This window comes from Drosophila erecta, unplaced genomic scaffold (genome assembly GCF_003286155.1).
Source record: "Drosophila erecta strain 14021-0224.00,06,07 unplaced genomic scaffold, DereRS2 tig00000055-arrow-pilon, whole genome shotgun sequence".
NCBI lineage: Eukaryota > Metazoa > Arthropoda > Insecta > Diptera > Drosophilidae > Drosophila > Drosophila erecta.
Window position 1 is genome coordinate 10,077,189 of NW_020825200.1, and position 21,857 is coordinate 10,099,045.

At 44.7% G+C, this 21,857-nt stretch overlaps 1 protein-coding gene and 1 non-coding gene across 2 annotated transcripts in view; one reads left to right on the forward strand and one right to left on the reverse strand.

Annotated features, from left to right (window-relative positions):
- LOC6543165 (neurogenic protein mastermind) overlaps positions 1-21,857 on the forward strand; it is a 69,865-nt gene that overhangs the window by 44,619 nt on the left and 3,389 nt on the right. The window contains exons 3-8 of the mRNA XM_001969245.3: positions 12,665-13,364; positions 13,791-13,952; positions 17,840-18,647; positions 18,714-20,173; positions 20,281-20,454; positions 20,512-21,829. Coding sequence (XP_001969281.1) covers positions 12,665-13,364; positions 13,791-13,952; positions 17,840-18,647; positions 18,714-20,173; positions 20,281-20,454; positions 20,512-21,829 — 4,622 coding nt within the window. The remainder of the gene's footprint in view (positions 1-12,664; positions 13,365-13,790; positions 13,953-17,839; positions 18,648-18,713; positions 20,174-20,280; positions 20,455-20,511; positions 21,830-21,857) is intronic.
- On the reverse strand, positions 15,215-15,288 carry Trnat-agu. The gene has a single exon. It is a non-coding gene; the product is annotated as a tRNA-Thr (tRNA).

Sequence of the window (21,857 nt, forward strand, 5' to 3'; positions counted from 1 at the left end):
TGCGTTTTGCGATTTCGCATTGTATTCCATGGAAATCTCTTCTGCCAGCCAACCGAGCGACCCTATAGCTTATGGCTAAATGGGATTTACAGTTGCATTGCTGTTTGGGTCACAGTTCCCATCGCTTTTAATGCCTCTCACGCTTATTTCCGCCCCTCAGCCAGTCGCCACTACAGTTTATTATTTGGCTAAATGTTGGCCCGATGGCAGCGATAACATTTAACATGTAGTTGAAGTCGTTTCGTGGCCAATTTGCATAATGGTTAGGAGGAGGTGGGTGGGAATTTGGGTGGCGATGGGATTTTGCCTTTGAGATCTGATGTAGAATCACACAATGTTAATCTACGGTGTTTTTCATACACGCGTATACTATTTTTATGGCAGTAGACTTTTACACTTTTACATTTCAGGCTGTTTGTGGTTTTGCGGTAAGCATTCAGTACGTGGTCTACTTTCAGAATTGCGAGTGAATTTATTTGTCATGTAATGCCATATGGTCAGTTCTAATTTATTTCACTGGCTAAACGGTAGAACCCTTCTTTTAACTTCCTTAATAAACATTCAGCCCATTGGTAATACACCCAAGCGATATGAAATAATTCAAATTCGAGTGAAATGAGGCGCTTGACAGTTCCTTGACATTTCCATGATGAAGTTTCGCCTGCAACCCCTTTTGAGCTCAAGCTTCTGACTGAATACAACTTCGAGGGTCCTTGGAAACATATACTGCCCATCAATCTGCCCAGCATCTCATTCCAATGCATAACCGCCGTGGCCCACCGTTCTTCTCTCCACATTCATCTTGGCGAAGTTTTAACATATTTTTGCATTTACGTCACATGGAATTACACTATGCGTGACAACCTTTTATGTGGCTGAAAGTGTGTGTGTGTGTGCCTGTCTGTTAGTGTGAGTGCGAGTGCGAGTGTGAGTGTGAGCCTGGTCCTGTGTGTGAACATAGCCTCGGCTAACGCAAATGCAGCGATGAAGATGCAAACTTCAACTTCAAAACAGTGCAGGGTAAAACCAAAACTGCACACTAAAGAATTTTTCGAAAAGTAAAAGATTTTTTAACACTATATATGATTTTTTTTAAAAATCAAACTTTTTTATTAAGCATTCATAAAACGAAGCTAGTATTCTAGAATATGAGTATTTAATATTGGTATTAAGTATTTTTGAAATTTGAATAAAAGAGCGGCGCGAAATCTCTCAGCTGAACTGAATTGAAAGGTTCTTTCGTCACTCTCTTTTTTGAAAAATCAACATTTTTATTAAGCATTCAAATAAACGAAGCTAGTATTTTAGAATATGAGTATTTAATATTGGTATTTAATATTTTTGAAATTTGAATAAAAGAGCGGCGCGAATTCTTCTGCTGAGCTGAATTGAAAGGTTCTTTCGTCACTCTAAAAGTTAACCTCTCTTACTGGCTGGATCTTCTTTGCAAAATCTTCGGATTATCTTATACTACATGCACCGAGTGCACTTTCGTTTTGGCCAGTGTAAGAGCGGTGACATATTTCCGCAATATCACCGCAGGCCAAGCACAAAGCACCAGCCGGACAACTTTTCATTAAAGAAGAAATGAAAGAGAGGGTCTGTTGCACAATTGAGAATTTGTTATGCAAGTCTTTGCCACTGCAGCTGCCGCAGGCTGAATGCATCATGTTGCATTGCATTGGGGTAGGGCCACGGTATTATATACTGCTTACTATATACATATATGCACATATGTACAAGTATGTAACATAGCTACAAAGAACTTTTCAACCCTCAAGTGCGAATAATAAATTTTAGCAAAAAAAATAAAACAACGAAAACGAAAACCGATGGAGGAAAGTAACTCCGCTCGGGATCTGTCAAGACTTGTTGCTGTCGCCCGTTGTTCCTTCCTTCTGACTACTTTCTTCGCATTTTCCAGCAATTCTCCGCCCATTGCCGTGGTGAATTGGAAAAAAAGCGAACCTAACGAAGCATAAAATTGCGTAATTTACTGCGCATTTAATTTCGTGTTGCGCTCTGCAGAAGAATAAAGCGATACGAAACCAGAACACACAGAAAACACAGAACAGAAAGCCGGAGAAGCAAGGTAAAAATGGCCGATTCGGATTCGGAATGGGTATCTGTATCTGTATCTGAAGCTAAGCTTTCGATTCGCTCGAAGCTTGAGCTCGAAATTATGATGGCGTCGTCGTTCAGACGCTTGTAATTGGATATGATGATGATAAGGGAGGGGGTCGTGGGTGTGCTTCCCCATTAGAAAAATATCCAAAAGCATTACAACAAATTACGCACCGGTTTGTTTGCTGGAGTAGCGGAACAGAACTCGACTTTTATGGGTAGCGAAAAAAAAGAAAAAATATGGCAACGTCAATTGTCGAAGCAAATTACGATAAATTGGCTTTCTGAGTGGTTAATCATATTGAAATTGTTACGAACCTTGCCGTACGCATATTGTATTCACAAATACAAATATAGTTAGGATAGATTTTATAAAAAAAACAGAAAGAAGGTTTTTATTCTAATAACTGAACTAGTAACTATGCGTATAAATCGATAAACTAAAAACCCGAACTGTGACACTGAAATATCTTCGAACCAAATTGGAGTGGAGTTTGTACTGCAATGCCACCAATACATGTATCTTTAAGATACGTAAATAAGCTATTGATTTAAAAGAAGTTGGCTAAGCGGAAGCTAAGAATAATCTGTATTTAAACCTAAAAACTGGTTGAATACCGAGGCAATTTTGCATAAATAATTCGCTGAGATATTTCTCCGGCTTAAGTTTCTTATGCTTCATCAATCATAATTGCCAAATTTGCGATTCGTAGGCAGTTGGGCTTGAAATCCCCATGGCACAGTTAACGAAAGCTGCTGAGCTGAGCAGGAACTATCTTTAGGATTGAGATCCCTCCGCGGTTCCCTTGCCTTTCCGCCGGCATTGTAATCGCTGATCGACAGCGACGATGGCCTTTGGAACCGGTAGACAAAAGGGCTCACTGCAAACAAAGGACGTCGGGCTAAAAAGCGGAGGTAGCTGCTAAAAACCAGCAAAAAGCGAAGTAAAAAACCTGGAGAGAGAGCACCGTAATAGACCTACAAACCTACAGCTAAAGAGTACAGCAAACGAGGCAGACAACTCGCCTCACCTCGACGTACCTCAGGTAAATCCAGTTTGGAAACAAAAAGCCGCAGCCAACAGCCAGTTTAAAGCTGCCTCTCAGCCGGGCGGTAAAGGGTTAACGGGCGGGGACTAAAGGGTTAAAAGGGGGACGCTCTCTGCATACAAAACGAAAAAAAAAAAAAATCAAAAAAGGTAGAATAAAAAATCTCAGCCGGCTCTGTTTGTTTGTCCTACACCCGCCCACCCACTTCCCCCCGCCCCGCCCTACCCTTTATTTCTCTCAGTGCTCTGTGCGTTGGTGCAGCGCTCTGTAATTAATTTGGCAGCTACACACACACAAACACACACACACATCGCAGGGCAGAGAAAAAGGGAATTTTTAATACCGGCACAATATCGAATTACCATTGACGGACCAACATGCCAGCCCATACAGGGTGTTCTTCTGAGCGCGTTTCTCTCAGTGTAGCCCGGCAAATTTAAGCATTTTAAATACTCAAAGCGATAATGAGAATTATTCATATCTCTTTCTCATATTTATAAGCCAATTTAGAGAAAAGCTTAGATGAGGTTTGGCATTGTAAAGATTGAAGCTCACTTGTACTTAGTAGAATATAAGTTATTACATTTTGAAAACTTCTATTCACTTTGTGGGTCATGCTGCTTTCATAATATTTACCTTTTCTCTCTAAATATTGCCCAGTCAGGTGGGCAGTTTTCCCGTAACTGGCAATCCGAAAATAAGTATCTGAAAGATGTAAGACTGTTCCACAGATTCAGTTGGATAGTGTGTGAAAAGGTCGGGTGGGAATCGAGGGGCCTAGGACTCAAGCGCTGTCCAACTTAATTACTTGCTGGCTGCTCGCTGCTCGGCTTACAAACAAAACAGAAATGGAATGAATTAAAGAGTGAGCTGGGGAGAGGGGGGAAATGTGGGGGCTTGGAGCCGGAGAAGAAATCCATTTAATTAAATTTGCATGAGCACAACAACGCAACACAAATACCCACACAAATGCAAACAACGGAGCGGCAAACCTGCGAATGCAATCTGAGCGACGGCGTCAATGCCAGTGGCTGTCAAACTGTGACAGCCGACCGAGCGGCGAGCGGCGGAAAAGGGTTAAGGATTCGCGGCCAGAAAGAGAATATGGTAATGATGGCCCGGCCAGAAATGATGTGATTTTTATTGCCCATGTCCGTCGAGTTGAAAGCAGCGGAATTAATTATGCTACACGTTTTAAAATGACCGAAATAATTTGACACAGCATATTAAAGTTTCTTAGCTTAACTTAAATACAACGCACTTAAAAATTTAAGTTCTTTATGCATTTAGTAAATATTTTTGATTCCCTGAATTGGCAATAATTATATGTTGACCATTTCAAGTCTTGGACTAATTCACACTTCCCGCCCATTGACGTATAGAGTTTCAATGGGTAACAACCTTATTTGCAGCCCTTGACTTCTTCTGGCTTACATGTAATTGTTTACAAGCCCCAACTTGTGCTGTCCGAGTGAATTCAATTTGAAATGCCCCCATCCACATTCCAGTGGCATCAGAGCTCCGTCCAAGCAAATAGAAGACCTGCCACAATATGATGGCTCTTCAATAACTGGACTTATTGCACCTGCCACAGCCATCAAGTCAAACAACTGTCAGAAACTGTGAAACCAATACGAGATTTTTTTCGTGCCAGTGTGCTTTTTTTTTGTGGATAAAACCGGAGCTCAACTGATAATGGAAGTGCCCACATACCATACCATCCCATTCCATACCATACCAACCCAACCTCCGCCATTCTCGCCTACCATTATCGGTCAGCAAGGCAAACAGACACAGCAGGAAGTCGCATGAGCGGAAAATTGGAAAAACTCTGGAAAAACACTGAGCGCAGGATAGGCAAAAAAAAAATTACATATGTATATGTGGAAAAAAACGTGGAAAGGAAGAGAAAAATGGAATAAAATGCTTGCTGACTGGCAACGTAAAGTGAAAAGCATACAAAACGCCGGGCAATTGCGGTGGGCGTTGGATATATAGGGGGCGTGGCTGGCATATAGAGTGAAATGTTAGACAAAGTGGCAGCGCACACACACACACACACACACACACCGACACACACCGACTTGCATGCAAATCAGTTTTTGCCGCTGTAAACTTATACTTTTGTGCAAACAACAAACGAAGGCAACGTCAGAGTTGCCAGAGTTTGTCACATGAAGACGCACAATTACACGAGGGGGCTTAAAAGGATATGCCATGGCTACAAAGGGGTGGGTGGGGAGGGTAGAAGGGGGCCTGCCTTGTGGAACAATTGCAGCCGTCGCCGTCGTGGAAACTGTGACAATGTTCAGTCGTGTGTGTAAACAATTGTAATCCGGTAGAAAAATCACAAGCACCCCATCAGCCAGAGGACAAAAAAGCACACGGGCTCAAATCCTCTCATTCGCTGGTCCAGATTTAGGTCCTGAACTGTTACTATGACTAGGCCTATCTATGAGCGGAAATGTAGTGGAATGCCAGACATCCAGACGGCCCAAGTGGCTTTTATGAAACTATCTATTAGGCATGTAATTGCCAGTAAATGGGTTCTGCACCAAATATTTGATTCTCATTCATTTTGTCTGATTCGGGATCAATACATTTCACATTGCAGCAGTGGCCAACTTGGCCTTGCTCAACAACACATGAATAATATGTATCGCATCTGATATCATAATGCGCCTTGCAACACAATGGCTTAATCCACAGCCCTGAGCCTTATGAAGTTTTATATTAATGCAGCTTATAAGCTGGCTTATCTGGAGGCTTTATCACCCCTTTTCCACATGTGCTAATCGCAGCTTTCTCACTCTGATTACAGGTGAGTAATGCACGCGAATCGAAAGCGCACGCAACCGAATAAATACACTAGACAAAAAACTCTGAAAGTGGTTGAAACTCTTGCCTGCGACATGTAAACAAAATGCAAAGTGCGCAAAGCCAAAAGCAACAACGGCATTGCGAAGGCTAGCATTATACATTTTATTTACTCATAAATTACATTTTTGCAGTCTGGCTGAGATTTCATTGAAACGCAGCCAAGACAGCGCGAACAAGGTAGAGGAAATCAACTTGAGAGATTGCTCAAAGATTAAGCACACTTGCACAGCACATACTCGTATTCCACATATTCGATTATAAAGTGCGTTCGCATTTGTAGGACGGCCGAAGGTTTTAATTAAATTATTTGACACATCGTAAGTCAGTCTGTGGGGGATTTTCCGATATTTGACTTCATGATGTCATGGAATATAACCACTTGGAATGGAAATACCTTTTCATGCATAACTACGTGAGGCAGTTTTCCATTACACGTGGACAGTTGTGCCAGTAAAAGTACACAACTGAGAAGCATGCGCCTTCTTTAAAGAGTATATACTGCATAACATACTTCGGAACAGCCATAAATCAGTGGGATATGCCCGAAAATTGTTTACTTCACCGATTCCGATCCAAGCGATGGCATACAAATGCGCTGATTACTCGAATGGCATCGCCTATGTCCCATATGGCAGCACGTGCAGCAATGCACTTGGCCAATGGCCACCAGAGAATGCCGAAATCTTTGGGCCTTGCAGCCAGTGCCACCCCAAATACTACTGATAGCGTCAATTAAGTGGTGCTGGCTGTGAGGCAGTTGGGGCTTAAACAGCTGTTTCAGCTGCTTATGAGCTAACCTTACCCACAAAACGTAAACAAGTGCAGCGTATGAGAGCTACAACAACAACTGCAAAATGCTAAATCGACTCTGACCCACTGACATTATTTCGCCGACATAGACGGCAAAAACAGAAAAAAAGCCACCAACAACTGCGAAGAGTGCATTCAGTCGGCAGGTGAAACACTCGAAATGCGAGACTCTGAGCGGGGCAGCACAAAAAGTGCCGGAAAGAGAGACTTCTGGTCTATAAGGTCGCTTCGGATTGGGGAAGTGTATATACAATATATATACATACGAGTGGGTAGAAGTGGGTGGTGGGGGGGCCACGGGTGAGGAAGGCCGGCGATTGCATAGCCGTTCGCCCGGTCGCTCATTAGATGTTATCATCCATGTTTTTGCCGTAGTTACTGTCTATTGAATCATTCAGTTACAGTTCTGATATAATAGACCCCCGTTCTGGTTCACTCAGATCAAATAAATTGCCAGGCAAGTTAAATGGTGATTACAGGCCTGGGGAAATGGTAGCAATTTTAACTATTAAAGCGACTGCCTTGATTGATACTCTACCAAAACGCTGAATTTAGAATCTACACATTGTTAAGTTGTTTATAAGCCGAACTATTATTTATTTGAAAACTCCTGTAGCAGCATAATGACTTAAAATGCGCAATTTGAAAACTATTTTTATTGCACAAACGGCTCTTCGCCTTTCACAAAGTTATTTAGCAGTGTTATTTCGACGGCGTTCAATGGAAAGTGAAAACTGTCAATGCCTGAATTGGCAATTAGTCAGTGAAAGTGTAGCAGATGGCACGAGTCTTTCACCGCCCCCTTTCTCGTGCGGCTCTTTGATGGGGCAATTAAAGTGGCTAAACGCACTGGCGAGCGACATCATAAAAAATAAATAAATGTTATTTAAGTATGTGTCACATAAATCAATGCCAATTAATTGGCTACTCGCTCGATTGAAACTGATTCATTAGGTCGAAAATAATCATTTAACGATAAGCTCAACGAAAAGGAATTCCACATAATATGGAAAAATGAATATTATTATTCCTTCAAACATGTTGATATACTCGCACCAATTGGGCACTTCATTTGTGTTCCGCAACTGTGTTTTCAAGTTCAAAAGTATTTAAGCTGCTCCGCAATTAAATAGACAGCCAGTTGAAACCTGAATCATACGATTTATCAAATATCAAGCAAGTGTATATAGAGAAAAATGTATATAAAAAATCAGCTAGCAGCCGCAACAAAAACAAAAACAAAAACAAAAACAACAGCAACAGCAACGGCGAGCGGCAATCGAAATACACTTGAACGTGAGTGAAACAAAATTCATGACCCACTTTATAAAACGCTTTTTCTTTCATCCATGACCCACTTTATTATTTGTAGCAATGACTGTAGCCGAGAGCGACCCACAAACAGCAACAGCAACAGACTGAGAGCATTGTGTCTCTCCGAGCGGAGAGGCCGCACCGAACCGAACTGAACATATGTTTTATTCACACCATTCACACAATTAGTTTGCTAAAAATTCAGGCTTACCCCCTCCCACACACTCACACACACACACACGCACACACACACAGCAGTCTGTAACACACAGCAGCAGCTGAGCAAATGGGGCTTTCGAGGTGCAAGAGACGAGGGGGGCGGCAGCTAGACCAGACCAGACTTAGTTAACTTGGCCTAAACAAGTGCACAAGTAACCAGGTCTCTGCTTATGGCGAATGTGGCAGCTCGCGACAAAAAACAAAAAAAACGAAAGACGAGTTTAACTAAAGTTGCTGCACAATGTTAGTAAAAATCGTAAATACTTACATACATTGTAAGCCCAATGATCAGAGCTAAACATTTTTAAAGGAGGAAAACTGCAGATATCAGTCATGGTAAAAACCTTCGGGAATTCCCAAAATATGATAACCTCACCTTCAAAGCCAACCCGCATATTTGGGTTAGTCAGAATGAATCAGCCATTTAAATTCCATAGAAACTCCACTCCGCCTGCACACATAAACCGAAAAAAAATATTTACAAATTTTATTTGTTTTTCACGGTGATATCAATTTGCAATTGATGTCAAGGATACTGTGCAGTATGCGGAAGTGAATCAAAATGTGAGTCAGGTAAATGAGCATCCAAGCAAATTTGGGGAAACTCAAGATCACAAATTTGAAAAAGTATATATTTCTAATGTAAAGGTGAGAAGTTGTATGATTGTTAATTGGAACCATTTCGAAATATATTAATTAATTAATGAGTTTGCTTTATTATCATAAAATTTGTATAATATTTTGCTTAAAGCTAGCTTAAATGTAGTTTGCAGACATTATATTTTAAGGCATCTTTACAACTGAAAAATTTCTAAATATAACAATATAATTTGTTAAACAATCATTTATATTCCAGCTCATAGAAGTACATATATGAGATATGGAGTATATGTCAAAAATGTTGATACATTAGAGAAAACGCTTACTTATAATATATTTAAAAAGCCAGTATTTCAGTCGAAAATTCAATGGCTTGTAGTGCTTTTTTTTACTTTAGCATATTCCTCTTTGAATCCCAAATTGCAAGTTGGAGCCGACAGGCCACACATCACGTATACCCCCAAAAACCCAAAACAAAATCAAAACAATTTTTCGAGCTTTGCCCCGAGGTACGTTTGCCACTTTCTTCGCTTCCCCGCTTGTTGGCATACGGTGCGTATGAGTGATGCGATTTTGGAGTGCACAGCATACTCGCCATAATGCCCTCATCATCACGTGAGTCGTGACTCAATTTGTCTAAGCTCTGGCATAGGTGTAAATGAAAGCTTCAGAAAGCTGAAGCCAAGTGCCAAAACTCTGGCTGACATAACGATCAACATTAAATGTAATGAGTAATTTGTTTTCTCTATATTTGGATTCTGTACTTTGTTGGCCAACAGCCGCGAGTTGTGATTCATGTGAAATGGATCGACCTTGCCAGTGGGCTTATGTCTCCATTGGTATGCAAATTCATCATCAAAGAGTTTAAAAGCAGTGGAAGGAAGCAATCATTACCAGAACGTTCGGGGAATAATTTCTGCTGACAGGTTGCTGTATGAATTCAGTGGAATTTTATTGACAGCGACGATAAAACAATGCGGTGGCGTTTATTTCACCATTGCGTAATTTATTGAGTCAATTCGGCTTGTCTTGTTTCACTAAAAAAAGACAAGTGATACAGTGCAATATATCCTGAAGTTCAATTAGTACTATTATTATTATTCCTTTGTTTGTTCTTCACTTTTTAAACTGTAATAAAAATATTCCAATAGCTTTTCCCAAAAATGTACATAATTTCTGCCCGATAAATAGAAGCGACTGCTCTTCCCATTTCTACGTCTGTGTTTTCCCAACCACTCAATTTCCCGATGATCAAACAAATGCCTTCCATTGTCATTTTAAGGCACATTGTTTGTTTTCTTTTGGGGCGAAAGTATTGCCTCCTTGTGTCTCTTTTGGCCATCCTCTCACACTTCGGATTTTTGCATATACTTGGCTGTTTGTCTATAAATACGATGTGTTTCCCTCGGCTCATGACGATTAAATGGCGAAAATAGCAAAACACAGAGGCAGATTGAAAGCCCAAGCGGCAAAGTGCAAATTGATAAGCCCAACAACAGCAAAAAGAAAATAAAAGCCAACAAAAAAAGAGGAACTGAATAAAAAAGCAACGCAAACAGCGCGAACAAGTCAACTGACTTACTGCATTAATTGTAATTTCATTAATTTACGCTACTCGCCTCCGTTCGCTCTTTTCTGGCTGCCTTAATTAAGCGCGTCAATCATACGCCCTGTGTGGCAGGCGAGCGGTAGCGATAGAGCATTGGATGGGAATGTGCCTGATGTGGTTGATTATGATCATAGCGGGCTGCCTGCCACATTTAAGTGTCGCCCTGTCAAAATAGCCAACGGCGAACGGAGGCAGCAACGCAAAGAATTCGCACAATTATTGCGCTCGAACGGCGGGAGAAAGGGGACAGGGTATCTGGTAAGCGGTACGTCACTCATTTTGGCACTCAACGGACGGCACAGCACAGCTCACCCACATTCGCGTATACCCTCAAACAGGTAGTGCCCATTTGTGTAAATCAAGGAGAAACTAGGAAATAGTTAAAAAAAATATATTAATAATAACATGTATAAAATAATGCAATTGTATACCCTGTAATTCATTTTAGATTTGATATTTCCAAAACTTGTGCGTAAATTTCAACCATGCATGAAACAGTTACCATATTCTGATTGTTTTTAACAAAAAGTTCTTAGATAATAGTAGATCGTAGTAGATGTGGATACACAAGTGCTTTGTAAGCATAGACTACCGTAAATACCTCATTATGGTTGTGTTTCCCTAGTTTTTCGTTCTCGGCGCTGATTACATCTCCCCATCATGTCCAGTTGCCTGTAATTATTAGGTTGCAGTTCCGAGTTCTTGCCCGCTCCCCAATCTCTGGGGCTCCCTTCATTATGCATATAATGTAATTAAAAAAGCGGAGGAATAAGAAGTAGTTACTGCACCGGGTGGTCCTCAATTTGGACTGAAGGCGTTACGCTCAACTGGTTGGGTGAGTCGAGTCTCAGTGGCCAATGCGGTCCACAAAGAAGGGCGATACAGATACATAGTTCACTGCAATCGGATTGATGAGCTCGCTTGTTTTTTGATTAAGCATATGTACATATGTCGTTTTCTGGCAAAACAGTTTGTCGAGCGTCACACAGATTGGCAAAACTGTATTTTATTCCGCACTTCAAGCGCGTTAAACAAACAATCAATCATCTAGCCGAATGAAAACTGACATGGCAGAGCCCAAATACAAATGTTGAATGCTGAGGGGACACGACACCCGAGCAACAACAAGAGTAATGGTCATGATGACCACTTCAAGTCCGGGTTCTAAGCCAGCTGACAACATTCATTTGACTCACGTTGCGGTGGTAACCCAAAGGCCAACTCCCGCCACCGAAATACTTGCTAAGATACCGGCTAACAACAAATGATTAGGTTTGTGCGGAAAACAAGTAACACATCTCCACATCCTTTGAAGTGGAAGTGAAGTAGCACTGTGCACACTGAAGACGTCACATTCCACAGAAAAATAAACATTTTTGGGAAGCCAATGGAATGCTTCCGTGCTCAAATAGTTGAGATTGCTAAGTGAAACCTCAACGTCAACGGGGCTAAATTGTTGCGAAAACATACCTTTTAATCAAATTTGTTTTAAATTTAATTTATAGGCGCATAAGTAGAATTTATTAAACTACGATGGCTGATGTGCTGTTTAATGATAATGATATTGCTATAAATATCATGTACTTAAGACATCAACCAGCTAATTTTTGTCGGTGCTTCTTGCGCTCCTCATATGCAAATTAATTGGGCAATAAAGAGTAATTGAGGCAGCACATTACCCAAAGTAATACCAGTCAAATATATAGAAATAGAAACACAGGGGCATTGGAAATTTAGCATTCTGATAAGAATTCGAGGCCAAGCCGCAAAAACAAAGTCTATGACCAAATACGAGGGCATATACAAATGTAAGTTGACTTTTTGATTAAATTTAGTGAAAAAACTGTATCGAAAGGCTGAACTGAGCCACAAAGCTAACAGCAAAAGATATCTTTAAAATATGTGCAAATGAAATATTTAATATAGTTTTAAAGCGAGCTATGAAGCATATAACTGCGAAACATTCGTAGATGCGCTTGAAACAAGCTCTGTAATATATTTTACCTATGCTCATTAACAATTTCCCTTGCTAATTTCAAACTCCACCTCCTCGTTGCAGGCTTAGCCCAAGTGACTTACCAGATCATTGGGCCTCAGGTACATCAAATCCATCGACCTCGACCAGCAGCAGCAGCAGCAGTAGTAGCAGCATCAGCGCCAGCGGCAGCAACAACAAGTACAACAGCGGCAACATATCGGTCTGCAACCTGCCGCGCTCATCGCCGGCCGCTGCAACAGCAGCCGTTACACTATCGTCGGCCGCCGGCGGTATTGGCAGCAACTTGCTGAGCGGCTTGCACCACGGAGCATCACTGGCGCCCGGTACGCATCAATTGCAGCGCGCGACGGCAGCCAGCGGAGGCGGAGCTGGTGCTGGGGGCGTGGCAGGCGCCTCGACAGCAGCGGCACTTACACTCCAGCAACATCAGCATCAGCAGCAACAACAGCAGCAGGCGCAACACCAGCAGCAACAGCAACAGCAGCAGCAGCAGCACCAACAGCAGGCGCATCAGCAGGCGCAACAGCAGCAATTGGCCTACCAGCAGTTGCAACTGCAACAGCAGATCATCTCGCAGCGTTCCATACAAAACAAGGCGGCGGCCACAGCTGCCGCACACACGGCAAATCTTGCTGCTGCCCTGCAGCGATCGGCTGCCATTATGAATGCGGTGGCATCGCCGATCTCAGCCAATTCAGCCAACTCAGCGACGTCCGGCGTCCGGAAGATACGGCGCAAGACGGATTCAAAGGTCAATCTGGTAGGTTTTGGGCCCGGGAAGTCCCTCCAAATGCGAACCATTAAGTTTCTCTTATAACGAGCCAGGAGTTTCGAACACCCATTAATAAACATGCAAATATTACGTATACGCCGCTTTGGCATTTGAATGCTAGTTACGTTCGGCGCATACATTTCACTACTCAACTCGATTGGTACAACTTTGGTACAAAACTAATAATTTGTAGAAAGGTAGATTTGAAGTTTTCTATTTGAAGTATTGCTCCGAATATAGAGACGTGCATGAAGAGACAGCTTATTAATATTTATGAAAGCGTTTCATAAAGATGATATGCTAAAGTATGCAAAATTAGCCATAAACTATGCTTAATTGAGGGCTCAAACTCAGTTTGCTCCTACTCATTTCTCAAGTGGCACACATTTACTAACAACATTGTGCTCTTTGCAGCCCCAATCACAAATCAACAAATGCAACAATGAGAAGCGACGTCGCGAGGCGGAGAATGGCTATATCGAGCAGCTTTCGGAGATATTGACGCTGAACAAGCGTGGAGATATGACCTCAACGAAACCGGACAAGGCGGCTATACTAAACCAAGTGGTTCGAACGGTACGATATCTATTACATAAGTACATTTGTTTATCCACTCCCCCTCCCCCCACACGCATACAAGTTAATTACCGACAAGACCCCAATGCATAAGCTCATCAAACGAATTTAATAAGCCCGAAACGCGACCAACTACAACAAGAAAAAAAAAGGCAATACAAGTTGTTATAACACCCTGGGACTGACTGACTTGGTGGACTTGGCCAGTCGATTCCACTGCCCTGTCCGGAATACCAAATGATCAATTACAGCGCAAAAACACAGCCCAGTGAAATTCCCCAATGTAATTTCCATGCAGTTTGCCCGCAGCTTCAGCTTCGTCTTGGTTCTTTTTGATATTTCTCGTGCACAGAGGGAAAATGTTGGTATCTTTGCCATCATACTCATACATCCAGCTCATACAAATTGTATAGTGAAGTGATCCGTGTATGATATAAATGATTTGTGTAATATCTTATGAGCCACTTTCTCCAAAGTGCCTGACTTTTCTCTCTGTGCATCCAAAAACGCGTTCCAATTAAAAAGCAATTAAAAGCTCAGCCGAAAAAGAGCTTAAAAGAATTTCGCGAATGGGAATAAGAGAGGTGCCGAAGCGGCGATGAAGAGTTGGCTGACGTAATTTGGCCCCCGCCGCACCACAATTTAATTAATATTTTTATTTAATTTACATAAATTTATTTATGTTTCAATGGCCCGACCCGACTTTATGTTGTTTTAGGCATTAATGTTGTTGTTGCGCCGCACTTCTTTTATTGGTTTCAGGTAGCCTAAGCACTTTATTATGCAAATTATTTTTGAGCCAAGCGCCACGCTTTGCCGAACATCCAAAAAACCGACAAAACCAAAAACCGAAAACCGAAAAATGTGAAATGAAAAAAAAGCGGAAAAAGACACAAACCAACAAATGGCTTTTTAAATGAAACGCGGCGCACAGCCAACGCCAAAAAATACATAATTTTATTTTGTAATCCGGGCGGGCAAAAACAAAACAACTCATCGGGCAGTGAAATGCAATTAAAGGGGTACAACCAGCTCGCACATGAGTTCCGTACATAATAAACAAATTGAATTAAACGCGTTCGTGTCATGTTGGTTTTTCCCTAATGAGAAAAGCCAACGAAGGGATCGAACCCAGACAATTTTCAGCGCTAATCCAATTGCTGGACCCCTCATGACATATTATTATTCACTTGGCAGAGCCCAACTCGATTAGCTGCTGAACACAAAATAGTGTTGAAAAAAAGATACATCCCAAACTGGAAAGGCCCCGGCGAGATTCGAACTCACGATCTCCTGTTTACTAGACAGGCGCTTTAACCAACTAAGCCACGGCGCCACCTGTCTTCCCGCGTTCTATAAATTCTACTTGGCGTGCTGGTCCCGCACCATTTGCGCGTTATCAGCTGATGATTGGCTGATTAGGTTCGACGGGCTGTTTGCGGATGTTTATTTTTAGCCCCTTCAGTTGAAAATAGCAATCGTAAAGGGCCACACTAACTTGGGAAAATGAGGTAGCGTTGCTACGAGAAAAGGAACTGAATTCAATATAACTCCTGAAGATGTTTTGCCATGATTGAGATACTTGAAAAGTATCTATGAAATTCACTGAATTTTAGGTATTTTGCCTTTGGTATTTGTACTCCTCGGTTTATAAGAACCCTAGATGGTATTTTCGAACCTAATAGACTTATAGCACTAATTATAATTATAAATGGTAAAGATTTATGACTAGGACTGCCTAATAAAAACACAGATTGGTTTAAAACAACAGCCTGACTTTGAAACTAGTGAAACCTAGTTTCAGAAACTTAAGCTGCACAAAAATAGGAAAAATTTAAAACCATCCATAGATCAGCCAAATCAAAAAGATATTCTAAAAGATAAAAAGATATTCCTATATTCTAATAATTTAAACATGCTGCTCTGAGCAGTATGCTACACAAAATGTTTAAGCGAGATTAAAATCTAATAATATAAGTGCCAAAGTACATTGATTAAGTCATTTTGGCTGCTGGATGCGGTACACACACCCCTAAGGCACTGGAACCCGAAAGTATCGCAAGAACTACCGTTCGCCTCAATTAATTTGTATCTGCGCTTTTTATCCCCGATCGCCGAGATACGGGTGTTGACAAACCCCTTTTGCGTTGCACAGCTGCTCGGTTTTATCCAACGCTCGCATTTTACCTGATTTGATCATTTTGGCAAATGTCTATGGGTCAGAGCGCGCCAAAAAACGAAGCACAAGACGGTTGGCAAAGGGGACGGGGTGGCAAAGAGATAAAGCCAGACACGTTTTGGACATTTTCGCGACTGCACGCGCCCCAGGCTTTGTTGTTGTTGTTGGTTCATTTATTTGCAACGGCTACCGTTGCTCTCATTGTTGTTGTTATTGCGATGTTTACTTAATCATTTGACTGATATTTTTCGGAGTGCCTTCACCCCGAAATTCGTGCTCGGGAGCAACTTTTCCTGGTCAAGCTTCCCTTCCATCCGCTTCCAAATTCCAAACAACAAAAGCTCGCTCTCCACTTTTTTTCGGGAGATCAACGAACTGCTTTGAAATGCTTTTGCACCGATGACGTATCGGCTATTTGCAATTTCATATAGTAGCGATTGCGATTCGTTCTATATTGTTCTTAATTGTTGTTGCTGCCCCCACTCCCCCACACACACATACGGCCACGCAAAACAGGTGCACAATGTGATAACACACACATACACGCACACACACACAGTCGATGTGCAAGCCGGTAAACAAAACTGGAAAGAGAGAGTGCGAGAGAGCAAAGCTTCCTTTTTTTGGCAAAGAGCGCGAAGAAGCTTCGTGTTGCCATTGTTGTTCGTCTTCGTTGTGGTTGTTGCTGTTGCTGCTGTTGTTGTCGTTGTGCGTTTTTTAACACAATTGCATTCAAAAATTGTGTGCTTAGTATTTCGGCAACTTTGTGACTGTGCGAACGTTCTGTGTTCTCCGCTTTTCAGTATTTCTGAGATTTTTCGTGAGTAATTTGTTCGCTTTTCGGCCCGAATTGAGTCACACATTCAGAGCCTAGACTCTAATAAGACCAAAAAAAAAAAAATATTACGTGAAAATAAAACAAAAAACGCAAATAAGGGGAGCCGCGAGAAACCAAAACAAAAGTGAAATGCCATTGACATTTGTCCATGCGAAGTTGAAGTTGACTGACCTTGAATTCCCATGTGTGAGAGCGAAACAGTTTCGAGAGAGAGCCAGTGAGAGAATGGGGAGCCACTGGAAAGTGGGTGGCAGTGGGAGGCGGGCCGTGGAAGTTCTAAGGAAAACGAATCCGAATCCTCACCGTAACAATAATATTTGAATATGACGAGCGCATTTCGCATGCTTTTTTCGCAAATGTCAATGACTTTATTTTCAAACGCGCGCGTAAAAATAACACAAACATAGAACCCTAACACACATGCCTCCGATAAAATGCGGTTTATTGCACTTCCATTGTGTCAATACAATGATATTACACATATAATAATAAAGTGTGCCGATCTTTGTGCTATAATTATTAATATTATTACTGGCTCTGTGTCATATTATGCATGAGTTTTTGCTCGGGATGCTTCCGCATCATCGCCAAATAAATAATGCCCGCAGTTTAAATGTCGGCGATAAAGTGGGCGCGATGTGAATGAAGTTTTTACATTCGCATATGTATCTCACAGATGCGATCTGAGCAAGAAATGATTCTTTACCCGTCACAAAGTAGAATTTAAGATGAATATCTACACTCGGCGGGCCTATTTCCATTGCAAGGAAATTTTATATTAATAAGATCGAATTCAATGCAAAGTTATCCTCAATACCTCAAAACCACATACTAAATTGAACACTCTTTCAAATACCCTGCTCTTTTCAGTATCGTGAGATCTGTGACAAGGGCCAAAATCGTGATATATCCTCAACGTCGACGAACAACAACAATTCCACGACAACGACCAACAACAACACGAATAGCAACAATAACAACAACACCAGCAAACCGCAAGCAACCTCAACACGCTGCAGCCGCTGTGCCACGGACAACTGCTCGATCCATCCGGTGCAACAGGGCGAGGTCTCCTCGACGGAACCGCCTCTTCCGGAGCCATCACTCCTGCTCGGCCAGGTGCCAGAGATATCGGCATACTTCGAGGCACTCGAGCACTATATCAGCGGCGTCGGCTGGGTCCTGCTGCAGGTGAACGCCAACGGCATCATTGAGTCCTGCACGCAGAACATCCGCGACCTGATCGGCTATGAGAAGCAGGAGCTGTACCACCAGCCGCTCTACATGTACCTCTATTCGGGGGATCACGCCAAGCTAGAGCCGATCATCAACACAATGTACAACAATCCCAATGGCGGAAGTAGCAACTCCGCCAACAATTCTGGCCCGGGTGGCGGTTCTGCTGGCCCCTCGGCGGGCGTTTGGGGCGATCTCGAGGAGCTGAACAACGGCAATGCCTCACAGGGCTCCAATTCCAGCGGAGCGGGCGGCTTGGGACGAACCGGTGGCGCAGCGGCGGGCAAGTCGAAGGGCAGCATCTCCACCAAGGTGCGCATGCTCGTTAAGGACACGCGCACTGCCACCCAAACGTCCTCAAACTGCGAGGAGAAGCCACTGAGGCAGTCCGGCCATCAGGACAAGTACGAGGAGGTGGTCCTTATAGCGGCGCCCGTCAAGGGTGAGTACTAAAACACCGACTAAAGTAGTTGAATCCACTTAAATAATAACAATGTAATACTTTCAGACGATGCCGATGCCAGCAGCTCGGTGCTGTGCCTGATCACACGACCGGAGGATGAGTCGCCCTTGGAGATCAACATTCAGCAGCATGTGCATCAGCAGCCGATCGAGCAGATGACTTTCAAGCTGGACATCCACGGCAAAATACTCACCCTCGATCCCACGGCACTGCGGGAGCCGTTTAAGCAGCACCTGCAAACGTGGGTGGGCCGCCTGTGGCAGGATCTATGTCATCCACACGACCTCTCCACCCTCAAGTCGCACCTGCGCGACATACAGGACTCGGCCAGCGCCAATTCGCCGGGTGCCGGGGCAGGCAACAGTGTGGTATCTCGTCCGTTTCGTTTACGACTGGGAGCACCGGATGTGTACGTGCATGTGAAGGCAAACTCGAGACTGTTCCTCAACCAGACGCCTGGTGAGGGCGACTTTATAATGTCCGTACAGACGCTGCTCAACTCGGAGAACGACATGAACAGCAGCAACACTGGAGCGGGCAGCGGCGGTTTGGGCTTGGGCCAGCTGTGTACCATGGTGCCAAGCCCCTCACTTGCCAGCTCCCTGCTCAGCAGCCTCTCCATGGATGGTCTGCATGGAGGAACCGGTTCGGGATCCTCGTCTTCGCCAGCGTCCGCTGGCATGTTGCCCACCCATCTGCTGGGCGGACTGGTGGGCGGCGGTCAACAGGGCGGCGGTGGCAACAGCACACAGACTACAAGCGTGGGCGGACCGCTGATGAGTAGCGCCATTATAAACGGCACCGGACTGCAGCAGCAGCAACAGCAGCAGCAGCAGCGATCCGGCGCCAGCTCATCGGCCAGCTCGTCCGCAAATGCGCTGGTCAACGCGTTTACCGCCTCGCCAGCGCCTGCGGAGCACAGCTTCTACGGGAGCGATACCTTCGAATTCGACATTGCAGCACATTCCTCCTCATTCGAATTGGATCCCAGTGGCGGTGTGGGAGCCTGGACGGATTCGCGTCCCAATTCGCGAGCCTCGGTGGCCACGCCCGTTAGCACGCCGCGTCCTCCGTCTGGACACGGATTTAGTCCGGCTGTTTGCGCTTCTCCGGCCACGCCGTATCAGCTCTCCTCGCACTCCGCCGCCAGCCTACCCTCGCCGCAATCAAATGCCAGTGCCGGCGGCGGCAACTACGGTGGCTTCAACTTCCACTCCTTCGAGGCGGGCGATGTGAAGCCCGAGAAGGATGTCCAGCAGCAACAAAACCAGCAGCAGGCAAACAACAATAGCAACAGCAGTAACCCACTATTGGGCGGTGGTCTGCCGAACGGCGTTGGTGGAATGTTGCTCTCCCAGCAGCAGCAGCAGCAACAGCAGCAGCAGCAACAGACACCGCCGCAACAGCAGCAGCAGCAGCAGGAATCCTCGGAGCGATTGCGCCATTTGCTGACCAAGTCGCAGAGCATGGCCGGCGGTCTGGGAGGACTGGGCGATGATGAGAAGGTGAGTCCCAAAGTAAGATGTAGGTCAGCAACTTGAACTTGGCCGAAACAGGTTTTGCACATGAAAATTCACGGATCTATACTAATGCAAGTACAATTATTTCGCAGTACTTCAAGCCCGAGGGCAGCGAGGATGAGAAGCACGCCAGCGGTGGTTTCAAGATGGGCGGCCAGGCCGGAGGATTGGGATTGTTTGGCCCCATGGGATCGATGGGGCGTGGTGTCGGCAACTCAAGTATGCTGCACAAGGCAGGCAATTCGCAAAACCCTATGCTGCTCAAGGTATGATTCTAATATTACGAAAAGTACCTCCCATTCTGAACACAGACCTACTTGCAGCTACTCAACGAGAAGTCCGAGGACGATGATGGCAACGGATCGGGCGGTGGGCCAGGTTCTATGAACAACTCGCGGCAGAGCGAGCTGATGCGCCAGCTAAAGAATCCGGACGGTGGCAGCCACGGGATGCACCGCAACAGTGCCAGCGGCAACATGAGCACCGAGGATCTAAAGGCCATGCTCAAGATCCAAAGCGATCCCTCGCTGAATCGAAAGAGACCGTTGAACGAGCCCGACGACGATCCCTCTGCCAAACGGTCGGAGGACAAGCCCAGCAAACTGTGCACGCAGAATAAGATGTTGGCCAAGCTGCTGCAGAATCCGCCAAAGATACCCAAAGCACCCAATCCCGAGCAGCCGCTGCAAGTGAAGACGCTGCCGGACATCACCAGCTCCACGGTTAGCAGCACGCTGGCCGCTCCGGGTAACCTCATTAGCGCTGGCAGCACCGGACCCAAAGCGGCCGCCAATCGCAACCGAAAGCAGCAGCAACAGCAGCAGCAGCAACAACAGCAGCAGCAGCAGCAACAGGTCGCCGGCATTCCTTCCCAGCAGCAACCACAGCAGCCAAACGATGTCTACCTCAGTCAGCAGCAGCAACAGCAACTCCAGCCGCCGCAGCTGGCCTTCCAGCACCAGCAACAGCAACTGGCGACCACAGCAACTACCTCAATTACCACAGCGGCCTCCACTTCGGCTGCAGCAGCGGCAGCGGCGGCCATGCTGTGCGAAAGCGACTCGGAGCTGTCCAAGTTGCTGGACAGTGTAATGGAGTATTATCCAGATGATGCTCCCATCGTGACCAGTGCCCCATCCGAGGCCTCGGCCATCAACGACATTCAAAAGTCGCTAATGCTGGACGTGGAGTCGGCGGCCTTTGGAAACGATCTAAGCCAGCAGCATATGATGAGCCAGCAGCAACAGCACCAGCAACAACACCAGCAGCAACAGCTGCTGGCGCTGCAGCTTGCCCAGCAGCAGCAGCAACAGCGACAGCAGCATCTGCAACAGCCCCCTGCCTACCCGGGAATGCTGAACATGCAACAGCAGCAGCAGCAGCACCAGCAGCAGCAACAGCAGAACCAGCAACACATCATACAGCGCCTGGAAGCCATGCGCAATCAGGGCAACCAGGGCTTCCAGCGACCACCACCCATGTATCCCGCCCGCGGGCGTGGGCCCATGAATGCGGTGGCCACTCCGGGCGGCGTGGTGTTGCCCGCCCAGCAGCAACTGCGAAACATGCGACAGCAGCAGCAGAAGGAGCGCTTGTTGCAGCAACAGCAGAAGCAGCAAATGCTCGTTCCCGAGAATGCCAGTGAGTATTTGCTCGGTTTGCCACGTTT